The 26,327-nt window shown below is 44.0% G+C and overlaps 1 protein-coding gene across 1 annotated transcript in view; it reads left to right on the top strand.

Moving 5' to 3' along the window:
* The window catches only part of Mnb (minibrain), an 81,315-nt gene that overhangs the window by 48,551 nt on the left and 6,437 nt on the right, over positions 1-26,327 (top strand). The window contains exons 3-8 of the mRNA XM_071699653.1: positions 2,212-2,462; positions 21,793-21,961; positions 22,511-22,678; positions 22,766-23,052; positions 23,146-23,292; positions 23,506-23,935. Coding sequence (XP_071555754.1) covers positions 2,212-2,462; positions 21,793-21,961; positions 22,511-22,678; positions 22,766-23,052; positions 23,146-23,292; positions 23,506-23,935 — 1,452 coding nt within the window. The remainder of the gene's footprint in view (positions 1-2,211; positions 2,463-21,792; positions 21,962-22,510; positions 22,679-22,765; positions 23,053-23,145; positions 23,293-23,505; positions 23,936-26,327) is intronic.

Consider the following 26,327-nt stretch of genomic DNA (forward strand, 5'->3'; position numbering starts at 1 on the left):
TTATGACGTTCTTAAAGGGTTGAGTCTTTGGCCGCGCCGACGAATACTTTTCCGCGAACGTCGAATCGGTCAAGACGAAAAGCTCTTGCCTTTTGCCATTTCGCTTTACGAAGAAAAGGTCCGTTGCAGATTACCTGGGCAAACTACTGTCTATTTCTGCGGCATATCGTTATAGAAACAATCAACGCGAGTTTCTTCAACACGCATGCTTCTTCGAACGTATCGCAATTCCCAGCCCGCGGGTCGTGATTCACTCGGACGGATTACTTTTCACGGAAGGAGTTGTTGCAAATCGCCGTCTGTCATTTTCCCGCAATCCTCTGTGCTTAATCATCGCGAGTTTCTTACTCGTGAAAAAGTCACGCCATAATCCTGGTATGCCAGTCCGCGAGGAGGATTTTGATCTCTTCGGTAGATTTATCGAAACAACGTATGTGATTATATTATTAAAAGGGACACTTTGATTAGCTTGAGAAAAACTCCATTAGAGAGAAGGTAACTTATCACGCGGACCACAAAAGAGTTGGATTTAACATACCCTGGTATTATTACGGGATTATCCGAGAGTAATTTCAACAAAACCGATTCTGTTTGCGGAGAAGTAGCGGCGGCGGTTTTAATCGCGTATTCATTCGCGGACACGCGACTCCGCGAAATTTTTCTGATGCTAATTACGTCGCGGCTTTAACGTCGACCGTAAAAAAGAAGCTCAGGACCGAATGATCTTTCCTCGGTGAAAGAGATATCCCACCGATTGTCGTTGTATTCTCCTCGTACATTGTTTCAAATTAATAGCTAATACGATTGCTAATTACTGCAATCAAAAATACGGAACACGAGTGATGTAAAATTATTGCACGGTATATAATAATTCTAACAGGATCTTGCATTATTTACGACATATTCGTCCATTACTGTCTTATGTCCGTGTTTGATATCGCTCATATTTTTCTTTTTTATATATATATTTCTATTGCATATTTTTTATGAGCTGGTGTTTACATCATTTTTAATTAAGATGACGTCTATATTATGTTATTAATAGTGTAATGAACTACCTTTATGTTCTGCTTAAAAGATGAAGAAGAATAATTAACGTGACAAGTTATATGACTAATACATTACCTATTTAAGATTAATTATTAGCGTAAATAGTATTTTTGAACACACTAAAAGCAAGCTTTGTAGCAACAACAACAAAAGTTTTTTCAGAAATAGAAAGATTTCCAATAATTTCTTATATTTATATAGGTAAAAATTAGGTTAATATAACTTCATGTGAATAAAAACACATATATTTGTACATATTTAATCCTAATCAATTTAGTTCATTTTACGCCTCAAATTACATGTCTGCAATCGAATTTATTTGTCACAGCAAGCATAATAATCTTACATCTTAGCGTCGCAGCATCGATCAAAACAACTTGCAACTTGGTTGCTTGACGTTCCCTAATTACTACGCGAATCTAATTACCTAATGATAAACTTAACAGATAAACGTCAATATTAGGCAGTAAACATAAATATTGATCATTGACTAAACTCGCGACCACGCATTGATCCATTTCTCGCGGTATACTGCAAAGCTATACGAGTTGAATTTTCTCGCTGTAATTACATTGCAGATTTCAAAAATCAATATCGTGCGTATGTGTGAACAATAATACATATAACATTATACTGAATAATAATCTTTTGCGTATTATATGTTTATATTTTTTTTCACGATTTTAATATTCAATGATTTAATCATAACATCAGAGATGTTTTGATTTTTATTTTAATACTTCCAACAGAAATACAATGACAAGAAAGTATTAAAGAAGAAAGATAGCGAAGCTTCTTTTATTCTGTTCGGTTTATAAGTTTGAAAGATTGTCGTCAGAGAATCACGTTTGCGAGAATCGAGAGTCGACGATCATAATGATCATTGCGTATATCCGCGTTCGGAATAATCATGTCTTATTTCGACCTTAATGTGGCATATCTCGATACGATCGTGTCCGATGGTCGCGTGTAGCAGTAAGGAAATGTCAAACAGAATTTAATCGAGCAGAAGCTCGATATAGTAGCTCTCTCCCCCTCGCGTACGTACCCCTGCGTGCGATCAGTGCTCGAAGGCGGAACGTGCACACGCGGGGGTGAATCAAAGTGAGTACTCTTCGACCGTCGCCATGCATTGATCCGTTTGTCTCCTGGTGCTTTCAGTGAGCGGGAGGACGGGGACCGGCGGTGCGCCCCTTTACGGGCGCCTGGTGGCCGAGGAGCCCATGCCCTCCGCGGTATGCAGTGGGGCTGGTGCCGCGGGTGGCGGGGCTGTCGGCGGGGTTCCGCAGGAGACCCCCTCGGACATTCACGCCATGCAGGCCAGGATACCCCACAGGTTTCGCGATCCAGCGACGGCGCCCCTCAGGAAACTCAGCGTCGACCTCATCAAGACCTACAAGCACATCAACGAGGTAAGAACTGACGTTGTCACGACTTTACCTGCGGAAGGCCGCCGCGCCGAGGCTTGCGCTGCGCGTTTTCTCGCGAATAATCCTTGTTTTTAAAACGTGTTATCAAATTTCTTATATCTTACGCCTACACTTAAATTATATATATGTATATGCTGTTATGTAGATTATTATTATTATCAATGATTATCACGTCAAGAATTTTACGGTATCTATACTGTAATCGGGAAGGTATTCAAAGCGATGACAGATATATACAGGATTCCATCGCGCCGATAGCTTATCAGGCCGCACTGGTTAATTCTGTCTCTCATCCGTGTAAACTGTTTCAAGTTTTTCGAAGTTAGGAACAATTCTCTTTATTGTTCCCAGGGAAGCGTATTCTGAGCTCTTGTATCGGCCAGGACGAGACGTCCGAAAATAAAGTTACCGTTGCATCGTTTGTTCAGGTATTTCCACGCTTCGTATGAGGCCTGATGGATGGCTGGATATATCTCTATATTTGGATTATGAGAAAATATCTTTATCGGTAATTGCCTACCTATTATCGGCGACGGAGGATCAAGATGGTGGATTGGAAATTTTTGTCTTCCGACGTTTGTAGCATTTTTGATAACGAGAACCCTGCTAGCAGGGATATCTATATACATATCTATATACATATTTATTACAGACAAATAAATGTCTAAAAATTTTTTATCTAATAGTTGGAATATTATCTTAGGCCTCGATTAATCTAATTTTATCGTGTAAATATTAGAAATGGTTATTTTGTTTTACTTGATATATTGTAATTTACGATATGGTCAATTTATGCGATCTTTATCTTTCTCAATAATGCTCAACATTTTTTTCATTTCTCAAATATACATATACTAAGATTATTTATAGATTTCGAATCGAATTTTTTGGATTAAAATTCAATCTAGTCTTCTGCCAGAATATCCTCGTTTCATTCTTATACGTTTTCCCGTTGGGAGTTGATGTAGGCACCACTTATTGAAACACTAAATTGATAAGCGATTTGATCACAATTATCGAACGATATAATATAAATAATATTGCGATAAAACCAAACGTTACAATTCAATCTTAAGATTCCGAACGAAAAGTATTCATTTGCGCAAGGACTGCGCGAATTGTTTATCTTCTGTTATCGATGCGATTATAACGTGCAAACGAATAAACAACGTCGCGAAATCATTATCAGATCGTGCGAAGAGTGGGAAGGGAAAAATTCACGGATCGCGATGGCTTGAGATTGTCGTATCTCGATTTTCACGATCTGCCGCCAAATTGGACCATCCGATCCCTCGGAAATGGTGCACGAAGAAAATATAGTGAAAAAATTACGATGAAATTTATGTTATTCCGGAATATATTGACATCAACGGAAATTATATTTTTCTTTAAAAATATTACATATATTTTACGTCTTACAAAAAAATTATTTTAATTACAATTAAAACGATCAAATTTCACTAACAAAGAAGTCTTACTTATGAGTACGCTTTTAGCGTATAAATTGTATATTTTATTATGTTTGAGGTAAAAATTACAATATCGTTATAGTAATTTGTAGATGTAACAACATTTGATATCATAGTTTAAATATTATTATAAATATATCGTAAGTTTTCACATGTCAGTAGCACGATTCACAATAAAATTTCTTATAACGCGAATTATAATTTTTGCTAACGTAATATACGATATGTCCTCCGAGAGACAGAAATAGGAATTGTGCCTACGCGAAGGAGAGATGACACAGTTCAGGGAGGACAGGAATCCGCTTGGATCGTGAGCAAACGTGGGAGGACACGAGTTCTAGAAATGCGCCTTATACGAAAAGCCGCCTGTTACATAGTCTGACTATTGCCGCTTCGCGGACATTTAATCTCGGTCTCGTAACGTCGATGACGCGTCGGAAGGCTCCGATCGACGGATATCACTGGTGACTTTAGACCGCAGCGCCGATAACGCGCGCTGAGTAATCGGGGATTGCCGAGCGATCTTGCACTATTCGACTAATCCTGTCTTCCGATTAGACAATTGCGTACGTACGTTCGAGATAGACGATCGCGATTCTCAAGAAAGAAACCGGATCAAGCGACCGAGCGCTAACAAACAACCCGCTTCAATCGCAGTGCCTTCAAATTTCTTATTCGAGCAAGTTGTTCGTTCAGGTTTGCTCGCGCTCGCCCGTTGGCTCGATCCGAATTCGGCTGTAAGCGAACGACGATTTTGTATTCACGACGGACGAATTGTATCGACGAACAAGCTGTCGGCTCGCATCTCGAGCTGATAAAACGCGCGGCGCGCTATCGCGTCATCGAAGCCGTGCATTTTATCGGCGCGTTACGAGAGGCAACGGTGTGGCGCGTCATCAATCGTCGGGTGATTACGCAGTCCTCGGCGAGACGACGCCGCGATTAATCCATAACGATATACGCGCGCGATCGATCGGGCCGTGATCGAAGAGCAATAAAGCGGGAGGTGGGGGAGCACGTCAGGGCACCGTCGCCGTCGGTATTTATGGATCGACGACGATATACAGCAATTATGCGGAATGCGAGGAGTCCATCGTCGCGGCTCTGTACCTTCTACGTTTGTCGATTCTTCGAATTCTTCGCGGATAAATCATTCACCGATTCAATCACATTGCGCGAAGCGCGAGGCGCGGGCTCGTCACGTGGCACCACGGTTATTGAACGAGACGGGCAAATGGGCACACGCTGATCGCGCGGGACAGGGAGGAGGGCCATTTCTCGAAAATTGTTGAAGGTGTTTTGAAAATGGGGTGGCTATGGAGCGCAATGAGGTCAAATGCCTCGTACTCTGCCTTATTGAAGGCAGTTTTAGTAATTTCGAAAAGTGGTAATTTTCGCCCGACTGGCGTGTGCTTCTTCCAGGTCATTCCATACGTCAATATATCGCGCACGTATCCGAACAACGCCGTGAACTCCTTTCGCTGAAATTTCGCAATTTTATATTCGTACCGCGTATTCTTATGATGACTAATATCTCAGACTCAGAGTTCTATCGTAGTCAGGTCTATCTTAAAATTAATTCAATGCGGCTTTATTACGTCCGGAAACCTTAATCACACACACAAGAGACCCCTTATATTTCATTGCGTTACGATTAACGACAAACTGACGCAGTTATTGACGACAAAGTTACCGGGGATAATAGCCCGTTTCAAAACTTTCGCGTCGTGCGTTTCTCTTGGTCGACCGGACTCGTCGATCGATCGCCGCGCGAACCCGGTCAAAAACCCGGGTTCCCCAACGAAGCGACGCGAGATTCGCGCTTGGTAACCCAAGTGGCCGGCCGAAGCCATTAACACGTCTCGAGTGGTAACTGATAAGTGGTAAGAAGAAGGCCGCGAAAAGTAAAGGAGGATAACGGTAGAGGGAACGGAAGAGAGAACGATCGACGAGGTGACCGGGGGGGAGGGGGGAGAAAGGTGAAAGAAGAAGAAGAAGCGCGTGCCGGAGCCAGAGGGGGCCGGGGGCACCCGGGGGGGCCGGAGTATGGGAGCCTGTAGCTCGTTCGGTGCATTCCAGTGGTATGAGGTCCGTCGACGCCGGAATCCTGCATATCCGTGGATGCAGGTCGACTAGCTATGCACTTAGGTGCCAGCCGTGCCGACTCCGTGCCGGTCCATGGCGGTGCGGTCTCTCCGAGCGGCCGGTTCGCACCGATTATTCGTGGTATCATGAGTTCCGGGAAAAAAAAAAGACCGGATATTAACCACCCTCTTCCGCCGCCTTCTCGCGAAAAATTCGGCGCGCGTTTTACCTTGTCGCGGTCGTCCTTATCGCGGTCGCCCTCAGACGTCTTTTTGTTCACAGTTTATGTTTTGGGGATCTTCATTTGCTGTACAGAATCATTTTCTAGCAATTTAAAGTGTATATCGCACGTAGAGATCTGTAAGAAAATCTTTGATCTTTAAAATTTTCACGCGACTCACGAAAGTCTTTAACGTCACTCGTCTTTGGCTCGATTGCAGTCAAAACTGATCGATTTCCGAACTGAATATTAGGTTTCGACAAAAGTGTCATTATATTGGAGAAGATAAGAATTACCTGAAATCCGCCGTGCGGCGGTAATTTTCGCCGCGAACCGAGCGAGGGCCGATGAGGGCGATCTCTCGTCGTGAACCTGTTGCTTGTTCCGACGTTGTAATTTTTATGACGGTGCCGAGGCACGGTGAGGACGGATAATGACGGATTTAGGCGGACGCTGGAGATTCCGATCTATAATGAACGCGTTATAATGGAGGGGCGGCTGCCCACTACCGTGCGCGATGCAGCGCGCGATGATCGATAAAAACGCAAACGATTTACGCCCTAACGTTATGTTTCGAGCCGCTGAATATTTCATACACGGTTATTTCCAGCAACGCCACGGTAATATCGCGGCAAAGTATTTATGATCGCCGTGCATTACCGCGATATTTAGTATTAACCCCATCTGAGCACATCGTTAAGGAATGCAAACAGAATTTTTTTCTCCCCTGTGCCATCATAATAAGCGTAACGACGCGGAAAGCGATTTCTAAATTACAAATGTCGCGCGCGCGAATTGGGGTCGCGCGCGCGCGCCTTCATACGTGTACCTTATTTACCTAATGAAACGTAAAGATGATAGAAATTCATTCCCACCTTCTCTTTTATTTTTACGGATCGCTTGATCAAACCGTTTTCTCCTTTTTTGTCTTTCACGAAAGAAAATGGATCTGATTGGATGCCATTTTGTGTAATGTAACTTGAAATAGCGGAAAAATAAAAAACACCCTTCTTTATAAATCGACCCCAAGCTATCGATCAAGCCTACTTAGAACTTGATCCGTTCACTCGTTATTGAGATCTCAACATCTCGAGTACTCGCAACTCGTCGCGTCGCGTAAAAGAGTCACGGTGCGCGGTCTCGCTTCGCGTGTACTTGGCGCGAGACACTACCGTGTCTCTTGATATTCGGGGCGAATAAGGGGACCGAGGTGGTCGGGGAATTCGTTAAAGTTGAAACCGTAGGTATTCCCGTCGCCGCGTCTATCCCGGAGTCAGAATTATCCCTCGTGAACATCGTGCGACGTATATACGCGGACAAATAGGGAACACTTCGAATCTCCGACTCGGCGCGCACCGAGTCGAAAGCCAATAAAGTCAATTCGCGCGGCGGAGAACAATGGACAAGACCGCGAAATATTTAACATATATACGAGAGAAGCGCGCCGTCTGTCTTCTCCCGCACCGTGTAGCCGAGCCGGCACTTTGTTTCACGAGTTTGCGAGATCGAAGCGATGTGCGAGCTCGTGTTGCGAGACAGACGCGGAAAAGGGAGCAAGACGCGGGTAGAAAAATAGTCTGAGAGTTCTCTCTCTCTCTCTCTCTTTCTCTTTCTCTTTCTTTTCGCTTCATTTCTTTCTCCGTTTCTCTTTCCGGCAGTTCTCGGAATGGGCCGATGTCTTTCATCGAGGGGCACGATGCGCCACTCCCTAAAAGTTTGCGCTCTCTCCCTGCAGAATCTATAATATCACCCTTTGAAAAGTCACCGTAGAAAATTACGCCGTGAGCCACTTTCGCAAAATGATATTTTAGCTTTATTATCGATCGCGTTCTAATCCTGGCCACGCTATCGCCGTCAAATTCAAATCGCGCAATTTCACACTGAACAGAAATTATATACACTGGGCAGACTTATATTGATATACTTAGCTTACATGTGAACCATTTATTTGTAAAAGTAGTGTGGAACCCAGTAAAGCCGAAATCTTGCTTCAAATCGATGTATGATACATGTGATGTACACGTTGAAATTATAATCAAGCCCCACCAACTTGCATTTTGTCGGTTATTTTTGAAATATGGAAAGTGGCTCATTTACATGAATTCGCTACGTATTAAAATTTATGCTCGACATAATGCGCTGTTTTATGTTGTTTTAGAGTACGCCTGTATTTTTTATGCTTTAATAATTTATTAAATTTATTAATAATCGAAGAATTTAAAATATATATACACATATCACATGAAGCAATAACTTTGCGGAACGCGACTTGCTACCGGATCGTATAGAGAAAAATCATTGTGAGAGAATGCGTAGCTCTTGTTGAAAATCGGTTAACATGAAACGCGCTTAAGTTTGCGGCTTCCGGCCCAGTGCGAGGAATAAGCCTGAATTATACTCACACTATTTTGGATTTTGCTTCGGTGAGCCACAACGTGGAATCGGGCAGCGGCGCCGGTTAAATTTAAATTCAAACGGCGTTTAAATTTGAAATTAAATCGGTTGCAACCTGACCCGGGGGTCGTGGGTCGAAAGTGCAACCACCGCGCGTCCTTTCGGAGCGCGGCTCGTTGGCGACTCCTTCCTTACCGTCCGATATCGTACTCGCCCGTTAGTTGCGCGAAGACAGAAATTATCTACGTACATACGTACATATAGCGATGATAATTCGTTAATAAACAAAAAAGAAGAAAATTTTTCCGACGCTCTTGGAAATAGGTACGTCACTTGTAAGAACGGCACGTGTTGGTCCAAAAAAGATCGATGTCGCGGGCGTTGACTCGAACGTTCGGCCATTGACACATTTTCATCTTACGTCGCGAGGTGGCAATTTGCAGAATAAACGTCGTATCGTACTCCGTGGTACACGATGAAAAAGCGGGAGAAAGAGAAAGAGAGAGAGAGAGAGAGAGAGAGAGAGATCACAGGTCGCGCGTTTAAGTTAAGGGACGGCAACGACGAGGAATCGAATCCCATCGCTCGAGGCGCTCGTCAGAATAGCTTCGCGAATAATTAAAGACGACCCAGATGCCGTCCGCTCGTCTCGTGTGTACGTACGTAATGTCCCGCGCTGTACTGGAGGCTGCACTCAGGAGAGGAGACTCGTCGAATTCGGTGCGCTTGCACCGACGGGAGAACCTCGCCAATCCGCGAAGTTTGATTCCAATGAAACCCTTACACAGTATCCATAGAGTGAAGGGTCTAATACAAACAACGAAGTTATTCACCGCGATAAAAAATATAACGATAAAGGCGGAAAGGATCATCGAGGCTTAAGGACGCGTTGAAAGATATTCTGCATTAAGGCTTTGTCTTATGCATTTCGCAAAGCGCAACGGCGCGAGAGAGGGCAGGAGCAACCTTTGAAGGTGCTTTCTCATCTTCTACGAAATCCTTGGTGATGTTTAGCCTGTTTCGACAGTGTGCGCGCGCGCGCACGCGTATTCGCCACGCCATAATGCGGGAGAGATATTCAAGGACTCCGACCGAATGCCGAAAGAAGATGCGGGAATCGGGTTGAGACTGCGTGAGATTAAAGGCCTCCGCCAGGGAATTAGCGGCCGCGCTTCAACAACGCCGTAACCAGTCAGTTTTGCACCCGGAACGAGATACTACCGCTTCCCTTCTTGTACTTCTTGTATGCATTTGATACTATACTTTGCAGGGAATCTTAAAATTTCTCATTTCCCATTTCTTTCGACAGTAATTAAAATAAAATGCTCTTTTTTAACTCATTACAACTTCTTTAGCTTGTAGGCAAATCTGTAATATGAAAGTTGATCTCTCTAATTGAAGTGAGAAATTCCTTTGTACGATTTCATTTGTTTAAGTTTATTTGCTCTCGTTTTTGGAAACTCGAACTTTTTGGAAATACTTTTGAAATAATACAGAAGAGTATTGAATGATTGTATGGGGTATAGAATAACTTAACTATAGAGCAGTTTTATTTTAACGTCTCCTCTATTTTAATCTCACATAACTTGTTTTTAATAATGTATATAAATAACACTATATATATAAATAGAGAACAACGATCTAATTAATGATTATACATAATAATTATTTTAAAGTAATATTTTTCTTTAATTTCCGTAAGAAATGGAATTTGCAAAATATTACTTGCAAAGTTTGTAAATGTTTAGCATAATCTAGTACGAGAGGCGCAATAAGAACTCATAAAAAAAAATTGAGTCAGCAATACGATGTAATATCCTCGTCTTAAATAGAGCGAGAAGGGAATCGTAAATTTTTGCAATTTCTCCGCCGGTCACGGTTGAGCGATCACTCATTTAAGAACAACACAATATTTCAACGCTATCCATCTTAATTCATATATTAAATATACTTTTCAGCTGCAAGTAATCTTCAATAGCGTTATATCTAAATTTCAATATGTACTTAATCCTATCTCGCGATTTATTCGTTTTATCGTTCGAAGGGGCATCTCGCAGCAAGAGGTCTTCCTGTTGTATAAAATACTCGATAAGAAAGCGCGAAAAGCATAAAAGCATAAAAATTAATGTATCTCATTCAATTATATATTTATAATATTATCTATTATAAATATATAATTAAATAAGATTCATTAATTTTTAATTATATAATAAATATATTTTGCTTTAGACAATAAATGATATAAGCAGAATATTAGGCGAAAAATTTATTGAACTGCTTCTATAAATAACAGCTGTATATAGTCGCGATAAAAATATCGTTAGATAATAAGATAATACAAGAGGCTGGAATCTCTGAGCGAAAGGATCGCGGCAAGAAACGCGAGGACAAGTTCCGGAAAATCACGTAAAATATGCATGCACGTCGCAGTCGCGCTATTCAAAGTGAAACGCGAAAGAGGGAAGGAGAGAAACGAGCGATCTCCGGGAACCTGCGTCGCGCGTGAAATTCGACGTAAGTAGGTTACAATAAAGTCTCGCTTGTGTCCGCCGATGAGCTTGATGTGCAACTAAGCGTTACGCGTTTTACGTGCGCCTCGGCGCAGAGCGCGGCCGAGGGGAACGAGGGGACCCGGGGCAGCCCCCTTCGCGGCTGCTTTCTTGCTTCGTCGTGTCGCCTGCCCGTGAAAGTCCGCCCTGATTTTACCCGATCTCGCCGGGATCTCGCCAGGATCTCGCGACGGCACGGCGGTTTCGTCCCCCCTTACAAAGGGACGGCGAATACAGTTAGTCCACCGTTTTCAAGCCCCCTCCTGCTCCCTTCTTCCGCGTGACCGATTCTCGGCCTTGTCGGCCTTGAAACTTCGATCTACTACTCTCTAGTCGTCCACGTCGATGATCGAAAAACGAAGGGTCTCGGCGAAACTTTCGTCTTCCCCAAAGATTCCTCCGAAGTATAAAGAAGATATAGTCCGGGATGTGACTATAGCTTCTTTCTCGTTTCGTAAAGTCGATCGCGTCTCGCTCAAGCGGTTTAGTTCAGAAAAAAAAAACCATTCTTGAGAATTATTTACAGGTGTATTTTTTCTCCGTAAAGGAGGATGCGGCTTGTGTAACTTCAGCATCGAAATATCGCTTATCGCGACCTCGTAAGGCACTGTTTAATTTTCTAAATCGAGATATCGCGAGTTAAGGTGTCTCTCAATGTGGCGGGGCATCGGACTATCAAAATTCGAAGTATCGAAAAAAAAAAAAAAAAATAAAGATGACAGCTCAACAATGGGCGAAGCACACGCCGCTCCAGATTATTTTCGCGATCCCCCTTTTTTTTGCCCCCTTTCCCGGCCGAATCTACTCACGCCGCTAGTTAGAGGCGACGCGACGACCGAGTTTATTTTTCGTGGATCCGCGCCGCGGTCAGTGGTGCACGCGCGTCAGACGCATTGCCTCGCGGAATAAATCATACAGCCGCGGCAACCGCGGCGAAGGGGGGACGGTGGAGGAAGGAAGAGGAGACGGAGGAGGATACGAGAGAAGAGGAGAAGAAGGCTTTAATTTATCACGCGCCGCTCTCGCGGTCGCTATGATAAATTAAAGCTCGCTCGCGCTCAGATTTTCAAAATCCGCTCCGAGACGACGCGACGCGAAAAAGGAGACGCTTTTGAGCGCGCTCGCCCGCCCGCCTGCCCGCGCGCGCGCAATAATTACCCACGCGGAATTACCTACAACCTGCCACTTCTAAGCCATTGTCCATTCTGATCTCGTCCGACAGTAATTTCGCTCTCGAGCGGGTTAAGCACGACGCAGAGCGCGGCATGACGCGGCGCGACGCCCGAGACTTGTCTCTCGCGTTTGCCTGTCTGTCTGTCTGCCTGTCTGTCTTTTTCTCCTCGTGCCTCTCCCTTCCTCTCGGTTCGTTCCTCTATCGGCTCTCTGTCGTCTGGCTGTGCCGAAACTTTCCGTTGACCGTTGCTCAAGCACGGTGACTCAGAAACGGGCCGCGGTGCCGCAGGCCCGAGCCAATGTTTTTCGGCACCCTGCGCGGAATAATCTCGAGCTCGGCTCTGCATTCTCAGTTCGTTTGAGAGACGACTTTGAATTGGCGAACAGAGCTTGCTATTTTTAAAAAGAATCTTTTTTAGAAACAAGAAAAGTTTCGCCGTGTGCGAACGTATCTTTTTACTCAGCATGCAATTCTGTGTGAAAAAATGCCATTCTAATTTTATTCTCGGTATAGAAAATACGATGATAGACACTAATTTCTAATGTACGAGGAGCACAAACGTAAGATCATTTTCTGCTCTTCGAGATCGGATTAAAAAATCCGAGGAGAAATTTTTTGCGTGCGCAATTCCAATTTTGAATCTCCTGCGATTTGAAGAGGTGGATCGACCGCAAGTAGCTAAATTTGCGTTTATGATGACGATGGGACATGTTGCGCGTGACATCGGCGAGGCTCCGTCTTGCGACCGTCTTGGTTCGCGCGAGGCGACAGAAGGCAGAAGAATGGCACGTAAGCGACGCTCCGGAAGGTCGCGAAACGGCCGTCGCGTCGCCGCCGCTTTCTCGCTCGTTTCGTCTGTCACTTCATTCATGACTCGGCTGATCACGTCCCTTCTATCTACCTCGCCCCCCCCCCTCGCCCCCTCGCTCCCCCCGTCCGCTTCCTCTTTCCTCTCCCTCTCCTTCCAGGGTCGGACCGTGGTCGACGAAGTCGCCGGGCGGTCGTTCCGGACACTGTTCCGTTAACCCCTTCGCAGAACACCGGAAAGATATTTTACAGTGGCCATATATAGGATATCCCGCCGTCCATAATCTGCTTTTGTACGTATCGATGTACGAATTAGGCGATGACTGTACTTTGGAGTTTGCTCGCGGACAGCCAACGACATTGTTACAATAAGCGAAGCGTATATACCGTTTTGCTGACAGTTCAATGAATAAACAATGAAATTAATGATACACGAAATTTCTACAGTTTTCTTGAGTCGAAAAGTCTGGCAAAAAGGAGATTGAGACAGTATACACGTCGGTAGGTCAAAACGTTTCTCATCGAACGACTTGTTGAATATAATGAAAGTATGAGAAGGGTAAAAGCAAAACGTTCTCTACTTTCCACCGGACTCATTCAGAGTCATTTTCTTGAAGGTGTCGAGAGAAATTAATTTTCTACATTGTGGTCTTCGACATGAAGTGACAATGAATCACAAATATAAGTCTGTTTCACGCATCTCTCGCATCGAGGCGCGTAAATTTTATTCGCGTCCTTAGTTCGTGAGAAGCTTATTTTCTATTTCCAACTGTTAGATAAGAATACCGGTATCTGTTTTTCGAGAGGAGAGAGATTCGAGGTGAACTCGAGGAATCTAAATTGTAATCACACGAGAAAAGTTGCCTTCTCCTTGGCGTCTTGTCTTATCGAAGTATACGGGTATCGAGATACCTCGGGTCGGCCCTGCCTTCCCCTTATCTATCTTATCTGTTCTTTCCGATCCTCTCGCTATCTCGCTCCCTCTTTCTCCCGTCCTTCTCGCTCTCCTCGCTCTCTCTATCTCTTTTCTCGCATTCTCTGCATCCTGGATCGTGCGGCATTCGTCTCGGCGAGGTGGATATTCATAACGGCTTCGCAGTCGTCCGATGACGTGGCGTTCCTCGTCGTTTCTCCTTCTTCTTCCTCACTCCATTCTCCTTCGATAACTCTCCGCGGCAAAAAATATACGTGCCATCATCCCGCGACGACGTTGCCTTGCACTTGGATGCCTATAGATGGTCCATTCTCGCGAGAATGCCGAAGGGAGACGAGTGTACAGCGGTTTTATTCGGAATCTGTGGGAGTTTCCGGGAGATTCACGATTACAGGATTCAGGATAATACGAAAATTGAAGAAGAGAACGCGCACGTTTCAATCCATCGTGAACGAGCGTTGTGACAGAGAAACAAAATAGCGACCGTAATAGCAACTTGTATTTCATTCAAGACAAAACGTAAACTTATTGATAAATATTAGATAAATAATATGGAACAATTTTCCTCGTTGAGTAACCGAAACTAAACTCGGCGAGTTTCTTCTACACTCGTATCATAAACAAACTCGTAAAATCAGTGTGGAACGAAAGGCAGGGAGACATTCCTTCGTCTGCAGAGCTACGTGCGTAACGTCACTCGAGGATAAATCTTGGCTCGAGCAACACTTTCGAGAGATCTCTGTATATTAATTCTAGATGTATAGACTTCGCTAACGCACTGGCGGAGTTAAATCAAGTTGCTCCTCGGGGTAGCTTCTCCGCGGAAATCGGCCGTTGCCGAGATACTTTTCGCGTTGTTAAGTACCACGTCGTCGTCGCCATCGCCTGATTTCCGCGACATCTTAATTCGCCCGCGAAATGTTTGTCAGGCGAATAATCTTGGTTCCTCGTATCTCTATCGTCGCGAAAATGATATCGTTTTCGGCACGCGAGCATCTCCGATATCTCAAGTCCCTCTCTCTCTCTCTCTTCCTGCGCGTTTCTGAAATAAAAACGTCAGCCGTAGCCGTTGCGTCATGTTAAACACTTAAATGTTCGCGGGTAATATTTTTTATTCGCAGAGAAAGGTAACAGGCTGGAAAAATGAAGGTGGAATGCAACGCTAACTGTCGCTATGACGTTGCTCGCGCTGGAATTTATGCCGACTCGTCATCGTCCAGTCAGCTGACGATGCGATCGCGTTATGTGGCTTCTCGGCGCGCGCGAGTCCATCGAGCGGCCCGCCGCTTTCTAGGTCCCCAGCACACGACGACCGACGGGTGCGACGCACTCGCGGCTATATTCCGCCGCTGTGTGCCGATCCGGCGCATGAACGCGATTTATAAATAACTCGCCGAGACCCCCTTTCGCGAACAAAAGTCGCGAAGTCGTACGCAAAAGCGGAAGTTCATTAAGCGGGAAAGGCGCGGGAAAAGCGTTTCGCTCGAGGAGAAAGAGAGAGAGAGAGAGAGATCGCGCGCGTTTTCCTCGTCGTTGCTTACGAACGCGTGACTCGACAATAGGAACGATACCGATGTTCAATAATACCTTAATAAATCATTTCCATGCGCGTGGTTAAAAAAGTTTTACAGGCTTTCTCCTGAAAGAGTGTCGACGTCCTCTCGGACGTCCTTCCACGTTTCTGGAATAATTGCGAATGAATGTTCCAACATTTTTTAGAGATCTAGAAGAAATAACGTAAACATTGTACCTTTTAGGTATATTTTTACACTCCCTATAAATATTTTCAGCCACATTTGTGGAATTTTGTCGTGAAAAGCTCTAAACTCTCTTTACGCTAGAAACACTTTGTGTCTCGCGCTTTTAAAATAGTTATTTATACTTCTTCACATCTTCAGATTCAGTTTTTAATATTCTCGACTGTGTCCCTGGCGGAAATCTCGTTGAGAGAGAGAGGGGCGATATCAAAGAGTGTTGTTCGTACATCGCAATTAACTTCTCCCAAGCGGGGAGGAGAGATCCTCTGCGAGATGATTTAATCCGGCTTCGTATTCCTTCGTATTTGTTTAAGAGTCCTTTGAGATTCCTCAACGCGAAAATCCACTTAGCGAGACTCGTTTGCGATACAAACACGCAAAAACGCGCTAACTGGCGGCGCTGGGGAACGGGTTTTCGAAGCAGGCCGATAGCTTCGTCGCCAGGAAGAACTAAGGGGGATTCATAGCGGGATTATTCCTTACACCGGGACCGACAGAGCTGAGAACTCGCGCAAGGTCCTTTTCGACCTTAACCCTTACGGTATACCTAATCCGTCCGACGATCTTTTTCGGTAACTCGAATTCATCGATCTGCATGAGAATGACACGCACTCACGAGGATCGCAATTCATTCGCTCGTGACCGCCACGGTTTCTTTCTACACGGAAAGAGACTCCAGTAAAGTGAAAATACACGAGGCGTCCCGTCGCTACGCTTAACGGGCAATTCTTCGGTTAATTTGGAAATCGATTTTTTTTCCTACCGCGAAAATATCTCCTCTTTCTTCTTTATATCTCTCTCTCGGTCTCTTCCTTCGTCGCTCTCGGCGCTCGCAGAGGTCCTGGGCTGCTTTCGGCGAAGCTAATGGTGAACGCACCGTATGGGGGCCGGTCTCGTGCACTCGCGCATAGCAACAGAAACGAGAAAGAGGGTGACCGTGCGCGAAGAAGGATGGCGAGAGAGAGAAAGAGAGAGAAAGATTAGAGGCCACACACGGTCGTCGCGTGGAGCTTCTTTCACCTTGGTTCTTCACTTTTGTCTCTTTCGTTCTTTGTTTTGATTAACATCAGAGAGCATTGTATATTCATTTTTCACGATATATTTAGCATGTTATTATTATTCCCGACATTTTACACGTCATTAAGTAACTAATTGGCTGCAGTAAGGAATACGTAATATGAATCAAACGCCAATTTCGTGATTTTTAATTCTATATTGCAAAGTGATCAGGAGATGGATAGATTTTTTAAAAACGCATATATAACACATGAAATTTATTTAAGGAGAATTATAGTTTGGTCATTATAATTTGAGATAAGCGTTGGCGCAGAATTTTATTTCTAATGTTTTTCGCAAAATTTGCGCTAGCGGAAAAGTAAGATTTTGGAGTTGATTCCACATTGCAAAACTGCGACAAATTCGATCTAATAGGAATAAATCTATCTTCTCCTCTAATATCTGCATATTTTTATAACATCGACTTATTTAAAAATAACAACAGTTTATTTTTAGAAAAGCATTCTCTGTAAAGGATTTGCAGGATAGTGTCTCGTTCATGAAAGGATGTACTTTACAAAAAAATATACTTGTTGCGAAACTGCAGTCTCTTAATAAGACCAGAGCGATTACACATCGCTCGATTTAAATCCGTTACGTTCGATTTAAATCAGCGAATGACATAAATGAGTCATTAAGAAATTGTCAACCCAGTTATCGAGTGCGCGTGTATAGACGAAGATTTTCTTTCTGTACCGAAGAAAAGAAGAAACGCGAGGTGAAGTTCTCTATCGTTTATTTCATTCGACTCTACGCTCTCTTGTTCTCAACGCGGCATATCATCGTTAGAAAATACGGATTAGACGCTTTTACATTAGATTACTCCGCAAGGCCTCCTTTTCGCGCTCCACACGGCCGCGATTCTGAGACTCTGCAGCCTTCATTAGTTTCTACGTGCAGATCGTCGGAAAGCCATGCACGCTCCATCTAGCGAGTACCTCGATCAATCCGGCTCGCGCGCGGTCTTAAAGGGGGGAACCTTTCCGCACCTGTATACTTTTGCCGGAGTCTTCGGTCTTTCGTTTTTCGAACGCTTAGCGCTACGCTAAAGTTTGCGCAGGTGGTGCTCCGACATCCTGTCCGCCCGTACATTCGTCCCTCCCTTGCTTCCCGCTATCGCGTCGCTGCGATCGGGATACCAGTCGAGAAGAAGGAGAAAGAGATGGAGAACGAACGGGGTGTGTTCCAATCGGGGGAGGAATGGGGGGATAGATTGTCAACGACAGCGGGCGCGACGACAATGAAATCGTGGGGTCCCGTTCGATGAATTCGCGCCGTCTAATACCCACGGTTTCTCTCGCCCACGCGGTTGAATCGAACCGAATCAAACGATGACGGTCGGCGCAAGAGGAATCCGTTTTTCAATTCGCTCGCTGACGTTCGCATATTCACGTAAATGAAGGAAAACTGATTTGGAAGACTAACGATTTAATACGGAACTCTGTATGAGAACACAAGATGCTGTGCAACAGGGGGGACGACACGAAAATTAACAGCTAAATTGTAAGAATTTGTCCGATCAAACTCCAGGATATTCCCCTTGGAGATCTTGTATTCATCCCTTATTTATCATCACAGTTCTGGAGCCTTTTCTTGTTTCGATTATCTTGTATATCGATTACAAATGTTGCAACGGACGCAGGGACATAATATGTCGAAAATTTAATAAAAAGTTTGGAGAACTCGGCCAGGCAATAAATGACAGTCATGGAGGCTAGACTAAACTTCGTGTTAGATAATAGAAAATATATCTATAAATGATATTCGAAATTTAAGGAATTTTAATTTTAAAGCAACTTTATGGAGATAATCTCTCATGCACGATCGACTCTCCCTCTTGCCGTACGTATGAATTTAATGAATAATAAATAAATAAAAGAGATGAATTAATTTAATAAAGTCGCTCTCATGTAAAGTACCCGCCGTAATAACGCGAAATCGACCGGCTCGATCACGTGATCTCACCGTCGCGAGTGACCAACACGAGTCCCCGGATGGAGCGGGAATTATTTTTTCCGACGGGCGTATGGAAAAAAATTCGACCGGGAAATATACCGCGCCGCGGCATCGGATGGAGGCCCGCGCGTCGCGTGCGCGCGAATTAAATTTCCGAGTAACCCATATACCAGGCGCGAAATAAGGTCGGTGTTCCGGTATCGCTCCTCCGCGGTGAGGAAGATCCGCGCCTATAACCGGCTCAAGTTTTAACCGCGTCGGGTTACAGCGGGACGCCTTTATAAGCACACGGAAGTTTCGTTCTCCGCGCGGGAGGAGTTTTCCCGCGGGAGTTGACGGAACGCGGGGGGGGAGGGGAGGGGTAGTTTCGTGCCCCGACCCCGCGAGGGTTTCCGATTTTATCCTCCCCCGCGTGGGGAGAACCGCCATAAATTAAAAAGAAGAAACGCCATTTGTGTTCGGAAGTGGTATTTTAAGCGTTTCAATTCACGGGCTAACACGAAAAGCGGCTAGACGTTATTTGAAAATCTCGTGAGAGGCCCCCGTTTATCTTCATCCGCTCAAAGAGAGAGAATGAGAAAGGCGGAAGAGACGGGCGGAGGGGGGTGGGGGAGGGAGGGAAGAGGGACCGCCATAAATTAAAACAATGAAATGCGGTTTGGAAATGATATTTTAAGCAGCCGTGTTTGCGGCACTAACGGCAAAAATAGCGTGGGCGCTATTTAAAAAACCGTGAAAGTGATATACCGATCGGTTGCGTTTCCCGGGGGAAGAAGACTTGGCACGAGGGATCGTAAATCACGAGGGACGTACGGTGTTTGAAAACGTTTAAATTCTTCCTTTTACCAAGGGAATGTAACCGGCACTTCTCAAACTCGCAAAGATAACATCGTCGAGACTTTTCGACGGTATTTAATGCAGATGCTAGCGATTTATTGCGGGAGTCCCATCAGCGGATTCCCGCACCAGAGGCTTCGCAAAGTTTTCACAAATCTCAAATGGGAACTAATCGCGCTGTTGCGCATTCCCCGCGTTAATTCGCACTGTTGAATTCGTAGCGTCAAACCATACTCGATTTGAGTCATTTTTAAAACCATTCCTATAGGTCGCCACTGCTTCTACTCAATGTGTCGTTAATCTAATTAAAATAATGTTAATTTAACTAAACCAATGGAGTTAAAATAATACTATTTTGTGTGTTAAAATAATTTATTTTGAGACACCCATGATAGTTAAAAATTATCGCAGTGCAAAGATCCCAGTCTTTTTTTTTTAGAAGAGGCGTCAAGAAGACACGTCCTATCACAATGTAAGACATTCAGAGCAACGTATTTCCTTCCGTGGTTCTTCCCACGTGATTTTCATAGGCGAACCGGTATCCGTCCGGTTCTTTTTGTAAGTCAAGCTTTGGCAGGCTTGACTTCGCCTGTCGAAGTCAAAAATAAGCGGTCTGCCGTGCGCGCGTCGGTGATTCCGCGCTTCCGGGGCCGCGGCTCAGATTCGGTGCCCCTTTCCCCCCCGTTCGCGCGAGAGTGTCGGCGTGAGTTCATTAGCCGCGCCGCCGCCGCCACCGGCGGTGGCGGCGGCGGCAGCGGCGGCACCGACTGCTCCTCGTACTTCTTCGACGGTACAATCGATGCCGAAATAGAGTAACTAGTAGACGCCGATACAGCGCTGACCATCACCGTGTCGATGACCCGGTGGAGGCGTGCCAACCGAACAACCACCGTCCTGCCCGATCCGCGGGGGCCTTCTCGCCCTCTCTCCCTCCCTTCCCTCTTCTCGCGCGTTTCTCACCCTCGAATCCTCCGGCGAGATTTTCGACGGAGCATCGGAGAGCCCCGTATCAGAGTATCGCGACGGGTGCCGATCGTCGATCGGCATGCACCCCCTCGCGCGCGTTCCCCCGGCGTCAAGTGTCTCGGATTTTATGCCGAGATGCGGCCGAACCGTCGCTTCCGAACGGCGTGGTTTTCACGTGGTCGCGAGCATATCGATCCCCGGGACGGAGTCGGCAGATCGGATTCTGCGCCCTTTTCCCTTTTCGCCCCTCCTCCCCCGCCCTTCCGCGTCCCTACCACCCTCTCTCGCGTCGCGCGCCGTCCTACCATCGCCTCTTCCTCTCGTCCCGCGGACGGGGGATATTTACGGCGAATTATACGATTCCGCTTTTTTTTTTCTTTTTTTTACGTAGACAATTCGCGGCGCCGTTTTGACCGGGGGGGGGGGGCGCGGGGAAATGGGAAGGGAGAGGGTGGCGAACGCGAGTTCTTGGGTTTTCTTCAGTAATTTATACCGTGGAAAAATATAAGCGATCGATCGGGCTAGTTTCTCTCTCTTTCTCTCCTCATCTCCCCCTCCCCCCGCTTCATCTCGCGGAACGTCATGGACCTACACAGCCTACGTGCGCGAATAATAACTTCGGGCCGCGTGGCTCGTTATGTAACCCCGTTCGCTAGGTCCGGCGAATTGATAAAGATAAGCGGGTCGCACGAACTTTTGGGCCAATCGGTCGTTTGTCCGAGCGAAATTACCTTCCTCCCTCCCCCTCCAATGAATACGCCGATTACTCGAGTCGCGATTTGACAAAGGACCCCGTTTTTGGGTTTAATACACGTCTCATAAAATAGCTCTGATGAATATTAAAGCGTTTTAATAATAATAAATATGAGACTTTACAACCCGCGCGCACGCACTCTCGAAAACAGCTCGAAGGAGAAGAGATTGATGAAGAAGGACGGACATTAGAGATAATGGCGTGGTAGATCGTTACGTCGGTGAAGCTGTTTAATTTATTTCGATCGTTTCCTCTGAACGTTTCTGTTGTCATATCGAGCCGTAAAATCTTGACGAAACCTTCGGTTTTACATATCGAGGACATCGCGACTGATTACGTTAATTTCTCTTCCAGGTTTACTATGCGAAGAAGAAAAGGAGAGCACAGCAGATGCAAGGGGAAGATGGCTCGCATAAGAAGGAGAGGAAACTCTACAACGACGGCTGGGACGACGATAATCACGATTATATCATCAAGAATGGGGAAAAGTTCCTCGATCGATACGAGATCGATTCGTTAATAGGTAAGACAAAGAAAGGCAGTGTTTGAACAAATGATATCGGGTTAATCGTTATTTACCAGGCAAATATAATATCGCCATGATTTTTCGCGATGACGTAGTCGATACTTTTTATTTCTCGAATATGTTTTATAGACACGTGATACTGTCGTTTTTAACAACTGTGATGTTTAACCCGGGAACGGGCACTTAATTTTTTTGCATAAATCTTCACCTGGAGTGACTTTTATACCTCAATTAAAAGTCATTGATATATTAATTACATATTTTTTATTGTTCTGTAATTTATTAGTATTTGAGGACAATATGTATATAGATTTATTCAACATTTTCTGAAGAAAGTAAGGAGAAACCAAAAAAATATTTAAAAAACGAAAGAAGCACATTAAAATTACTCTCTGTGACGTGAGCTTTATTTTTTCGATATGGGTGTAAAAATCACCCCAGGCGCCCGTTCCCGGGTTAATGAAGATATATTACATTTACTCAGATCGACCCGAATTCATTCTACGCAGTTATATATCGATGTACTTATACGTTTTCCGTTTACAGGTAAAGGCAGTTTTGGCCAAGTAGTGAAGGCATTTGACCACGACGAGCAAACGCAAGTGGCAATAAAAATCATCAAGAACAAGAAACCTTTCCTCAATCAAGCGCAAATCGAAGTTAGGCTATTGGAAATGATGAACAGAGCGGATACCGACAACAAGTATTATATAGGTACGCGCGGAGTACACGGTGTGCTATGTAGTTAATAGATAACGCGTGACGTGACGTGTCTAACGCCTTGTCTCCTTCCGATTACAGTTAAACTGAAGAGGCATTTTATGTGGCGGAATCACTTATGTCTGGTATTCGAACTGCTATCGTATAATCTATATGACCTACTTAGAAATACGAATTTCCGAGGTGTGTCATTGAACTTGACGAGAAAGTTTGCACAGCAACTGTGTACTGCCCTCTTGTTCCTGTCTACGCCGGAATTGAACATCATTCACTGTGATCTGAAACCTGAAAACATCCTTTTGTGCAATCCCAAACGAAGTGCGATAAAAATAGTCGACTTTGGTAGCTCGTGTCAACTTGGACAAAGAGTGGGTGTCTTAGAAAGTACTAATCAGCGAACATTCGCTTTCGCTCTGTCGGCCCTTTTCACACTTTCTTTCTTTCTTTTCGCGTTTTCGCAGATATATCAGTATATCCAGTCCAGGTTCTATAGATCACCAGAAGTCCTATTAGGAATACCTTATGACCTCGCGATAGACATGTGGAGTCTGGGATGTATTTTAGTAGAAATGCACACGGGAGAACCTCTGTTTAGTGGGGCCAACGAGGTAAAGACTGATCATTATGCAATTCTTCTTAATCGCGTCGAATTTGTAGCTCTCGATAATTAATCATTAGTACGAGACGCTACCGTTTACATGCCACGTTTAAGATACATTCACAATGGCAAAATAACCTACTCGATTTGAAAATGCATGTTACATTCGGTGTAATATAGATCTGAGTTTGGCAGTGTAAATGATTTCTCATACGATTCGCAGGTCGATCAAATGAACAAAATTGTAGAAGTACTAGGAATGCCGCCGAAACATATACTGGACCAAGCGCACAAGGCGCGGAAGTACTTTGACAAAGTCCCCACGGATGGCTCGTACGTGCTGAAAAAGTCCAAGGACGGTAAAAAATACAAACCTCCCGGGACGAGGCGCTTGCACGATATTCTAGGTGTCGAGAACGGCGGCCCCGGCGGAAGGAGGATAGGGGAACCGGGCCATTCGATGTCCGATTATCTCAAGTTTAAGGACCTAATCGTACGGATGTTGGACTTCGATCCGAAGACACGGGTAACGCCGTATTACGCGCTTCAGCACAATTTCTTTAAGAGGACAGCCGATGAGGGGACCAACACGAATGTCGCTGCTGCCAATAGCGCGAGCACGAGTCCGGCAGTGGTGATGAGCCAGGATCACGGTAAGTTCGATCAATCGTTTGGCGCCATCCCATTTTGCCGAATCACTGTGTAAAATAGAGGAGAGAAGTACCGAATACGCATTTATGTGCTTCACAATCTGAGTTTCTCCGAAACTGGCAGGTTTTCAACGGTTGAGAATTGCCTTATTCATGTCCACCGTGTAACTCCGTGTCGCACGGGTACCATGATTCAAATAACAACAGCTGAAGTTGAAAACGTGTCAGGTTTTGCATTATGTCACAATAACTGTACCTTAAACGATTAATTGCAGCGAGAAATATGATCTTACTATCAAAGTATGGCTCTATGTCGCTTGATTTCATTCATCATTCATTATTAATATCATATTTGATTACTTCACCTAATGATACATTTAATCCATAGTTTCCTCTAAGTCGGTCTTCTCAGCAAATGGGTGCCGCTATAGAAAGAAAAGTCACGACTTTTTCTCACTGCCCCCTATCTATACAGATAGAGTTTTGTATAAATGTAATAATTAAGAGGCAGGTTAATATTTAACTGCAATCACATGTTCTGTTCAGGCTGCAATAGATTTCTTGAGAGCTTACAGGAATTTCCAACGTTTGAAATCGTTTTTGACGAACGATTTAAAAGAGAAATGACGCATTTGATCACGGCTAATGATATCTCAGCTGTTATTGACTATCTTTGAATATTTGAGCACAAGGTAGATATAAACAGAAACTCAAGACGGACAGTTCTATTGAGAGTTTAGGAAGGTTTTGATTTGTGCAGAAAATAAGAAATTCTCCATCTTTTTTGCAATCTCTTAAAACGAGGTATTTTCAACTGTTGTGCTTTTCTTAAAAAATCGAGATTGGTATAACCGAATAAATATTAAGCAATATCGAGAATATTTATTCTGATAATTGTTAATTTTGCCGAAATACGTACGGTTGATTCCGCGATCAAACATAATCCCCCCCCCTTTTTTTTAATGGTATCTTTTATTTTCTGCGCAAACTAAACGATACTTGTTGTTGTTGCCCGTAGATATGATGGGGGGACAATACGTGGCTCGATGACTGTCGTATCCGCGGGGCGGCGACGACCTGTCCTAGGCCCCAACCCTAATCTTACTTACTAACATAAGTAAGTTCTGTATCTAACAAACAATCCTACACACGCTAAAAGACTAACGATGTCCCTGATAAATCATATCCTGGCCTCGAATGTATTGCGCGAAGCTTTGCTTGCTTGAAGAATACTCCCTACTGGGACACGGATTGATATTACTAGCCCGTGCCTCCTTTATCGACACGATGTATTGATACGTCTAACGTCTACTGTGAGGCCAATTATTCATTATAGCGCGAGACTGTCCTTTTGGATGACTATATCTTAGAACATAAGGACAAAAAAAAAGAGAAAAAGAAAAAGAAAAAATAGCATCATGTCACTGCTGGAATATGTTTCTTTTTATCGTTTCTCGTGTTTGTCGCTGTGATTGAAAATGGCAAATTGTTTTACACGAATGTTGTCGGGGATGAGTATATTGCAGAACATATTCCAACTGAAAGTATTGCATCTGTGTTAAGCGAATTTCTGTTTTGTAGAAAAGTTTCTCACATCATTGTCTTCTAGTTTTTTTTGTGCATGCTTTAGCTGCTTGCATCGTGCACTTTACAAGTGCAATGCTGTAAATGGGACATGAAGTTGTAACGTTTCTGTGAAATAAGTCTTGTCTATATCAGTAATATATATATATATTACTGATATATAATACTTATATATATATATAAGTATTATATGTATATATATGTATTTACTATCGTATCCCACCGTTCTTCTTAAGTTTGCCTAATGTAAAATCCCAATTGCACATTAATTTATTACGTATATAATTAAGAAAAGATCACGATGCAAATCGATTGCGCGATCATGTAACGATCTTACATCTCCTTAAGTACGCTACTCATATAACATAATTCGATATAATTACTTTGGCGAATCATTCTGTAAGCATATATTTTGCAGCAAATAAAATGCATAGAGACCTTGCGTAGGAATTAAGATCAACAATTTCATAATTAATTACGGCGTGTCAAATATTTGTTCGATTAACTTAGCTGATTAAATTTATGGGGATGGAGAAAAAAGTAATAACAAATCGATACTTATCTGATGTTTAAAGAATGTATCGTCACGCCCTTTCGAACGTGCGTGAAGGAAAAGTGGTAGCGGTGGAGATTATTGCCTGCAAATGTCCCTGTAGACGTTTGAAATTTTATTTATCTTTATTCCCATTAGTGATTATTCGATTGTAAAAGCTAGAGCGGTTTTCGTGGATGATTATGGCATTAGTGTGTATATATATGTATATATACATATACATATATATATATATATATATATATATGTATATATATA

The sequence above is a fragment of the Temnothorax nylanderi genome, unplaced genomic scaffold (genome assembly GCF_030848795.1).
Source record: "Temnothorax nylanderi isolate EJ_2023f unplaced genomic scaffold, tnyl_v1.0 TNYL_tig0019_pilon, whole genome shotgun sequence".
NCBI classification, from domain to species: Eukaryota; Metazoa; Arthropoda; class Insecta; order Hymenoptera; family Formicidae; genus Temnothorax; species Temnothorax nylanderi.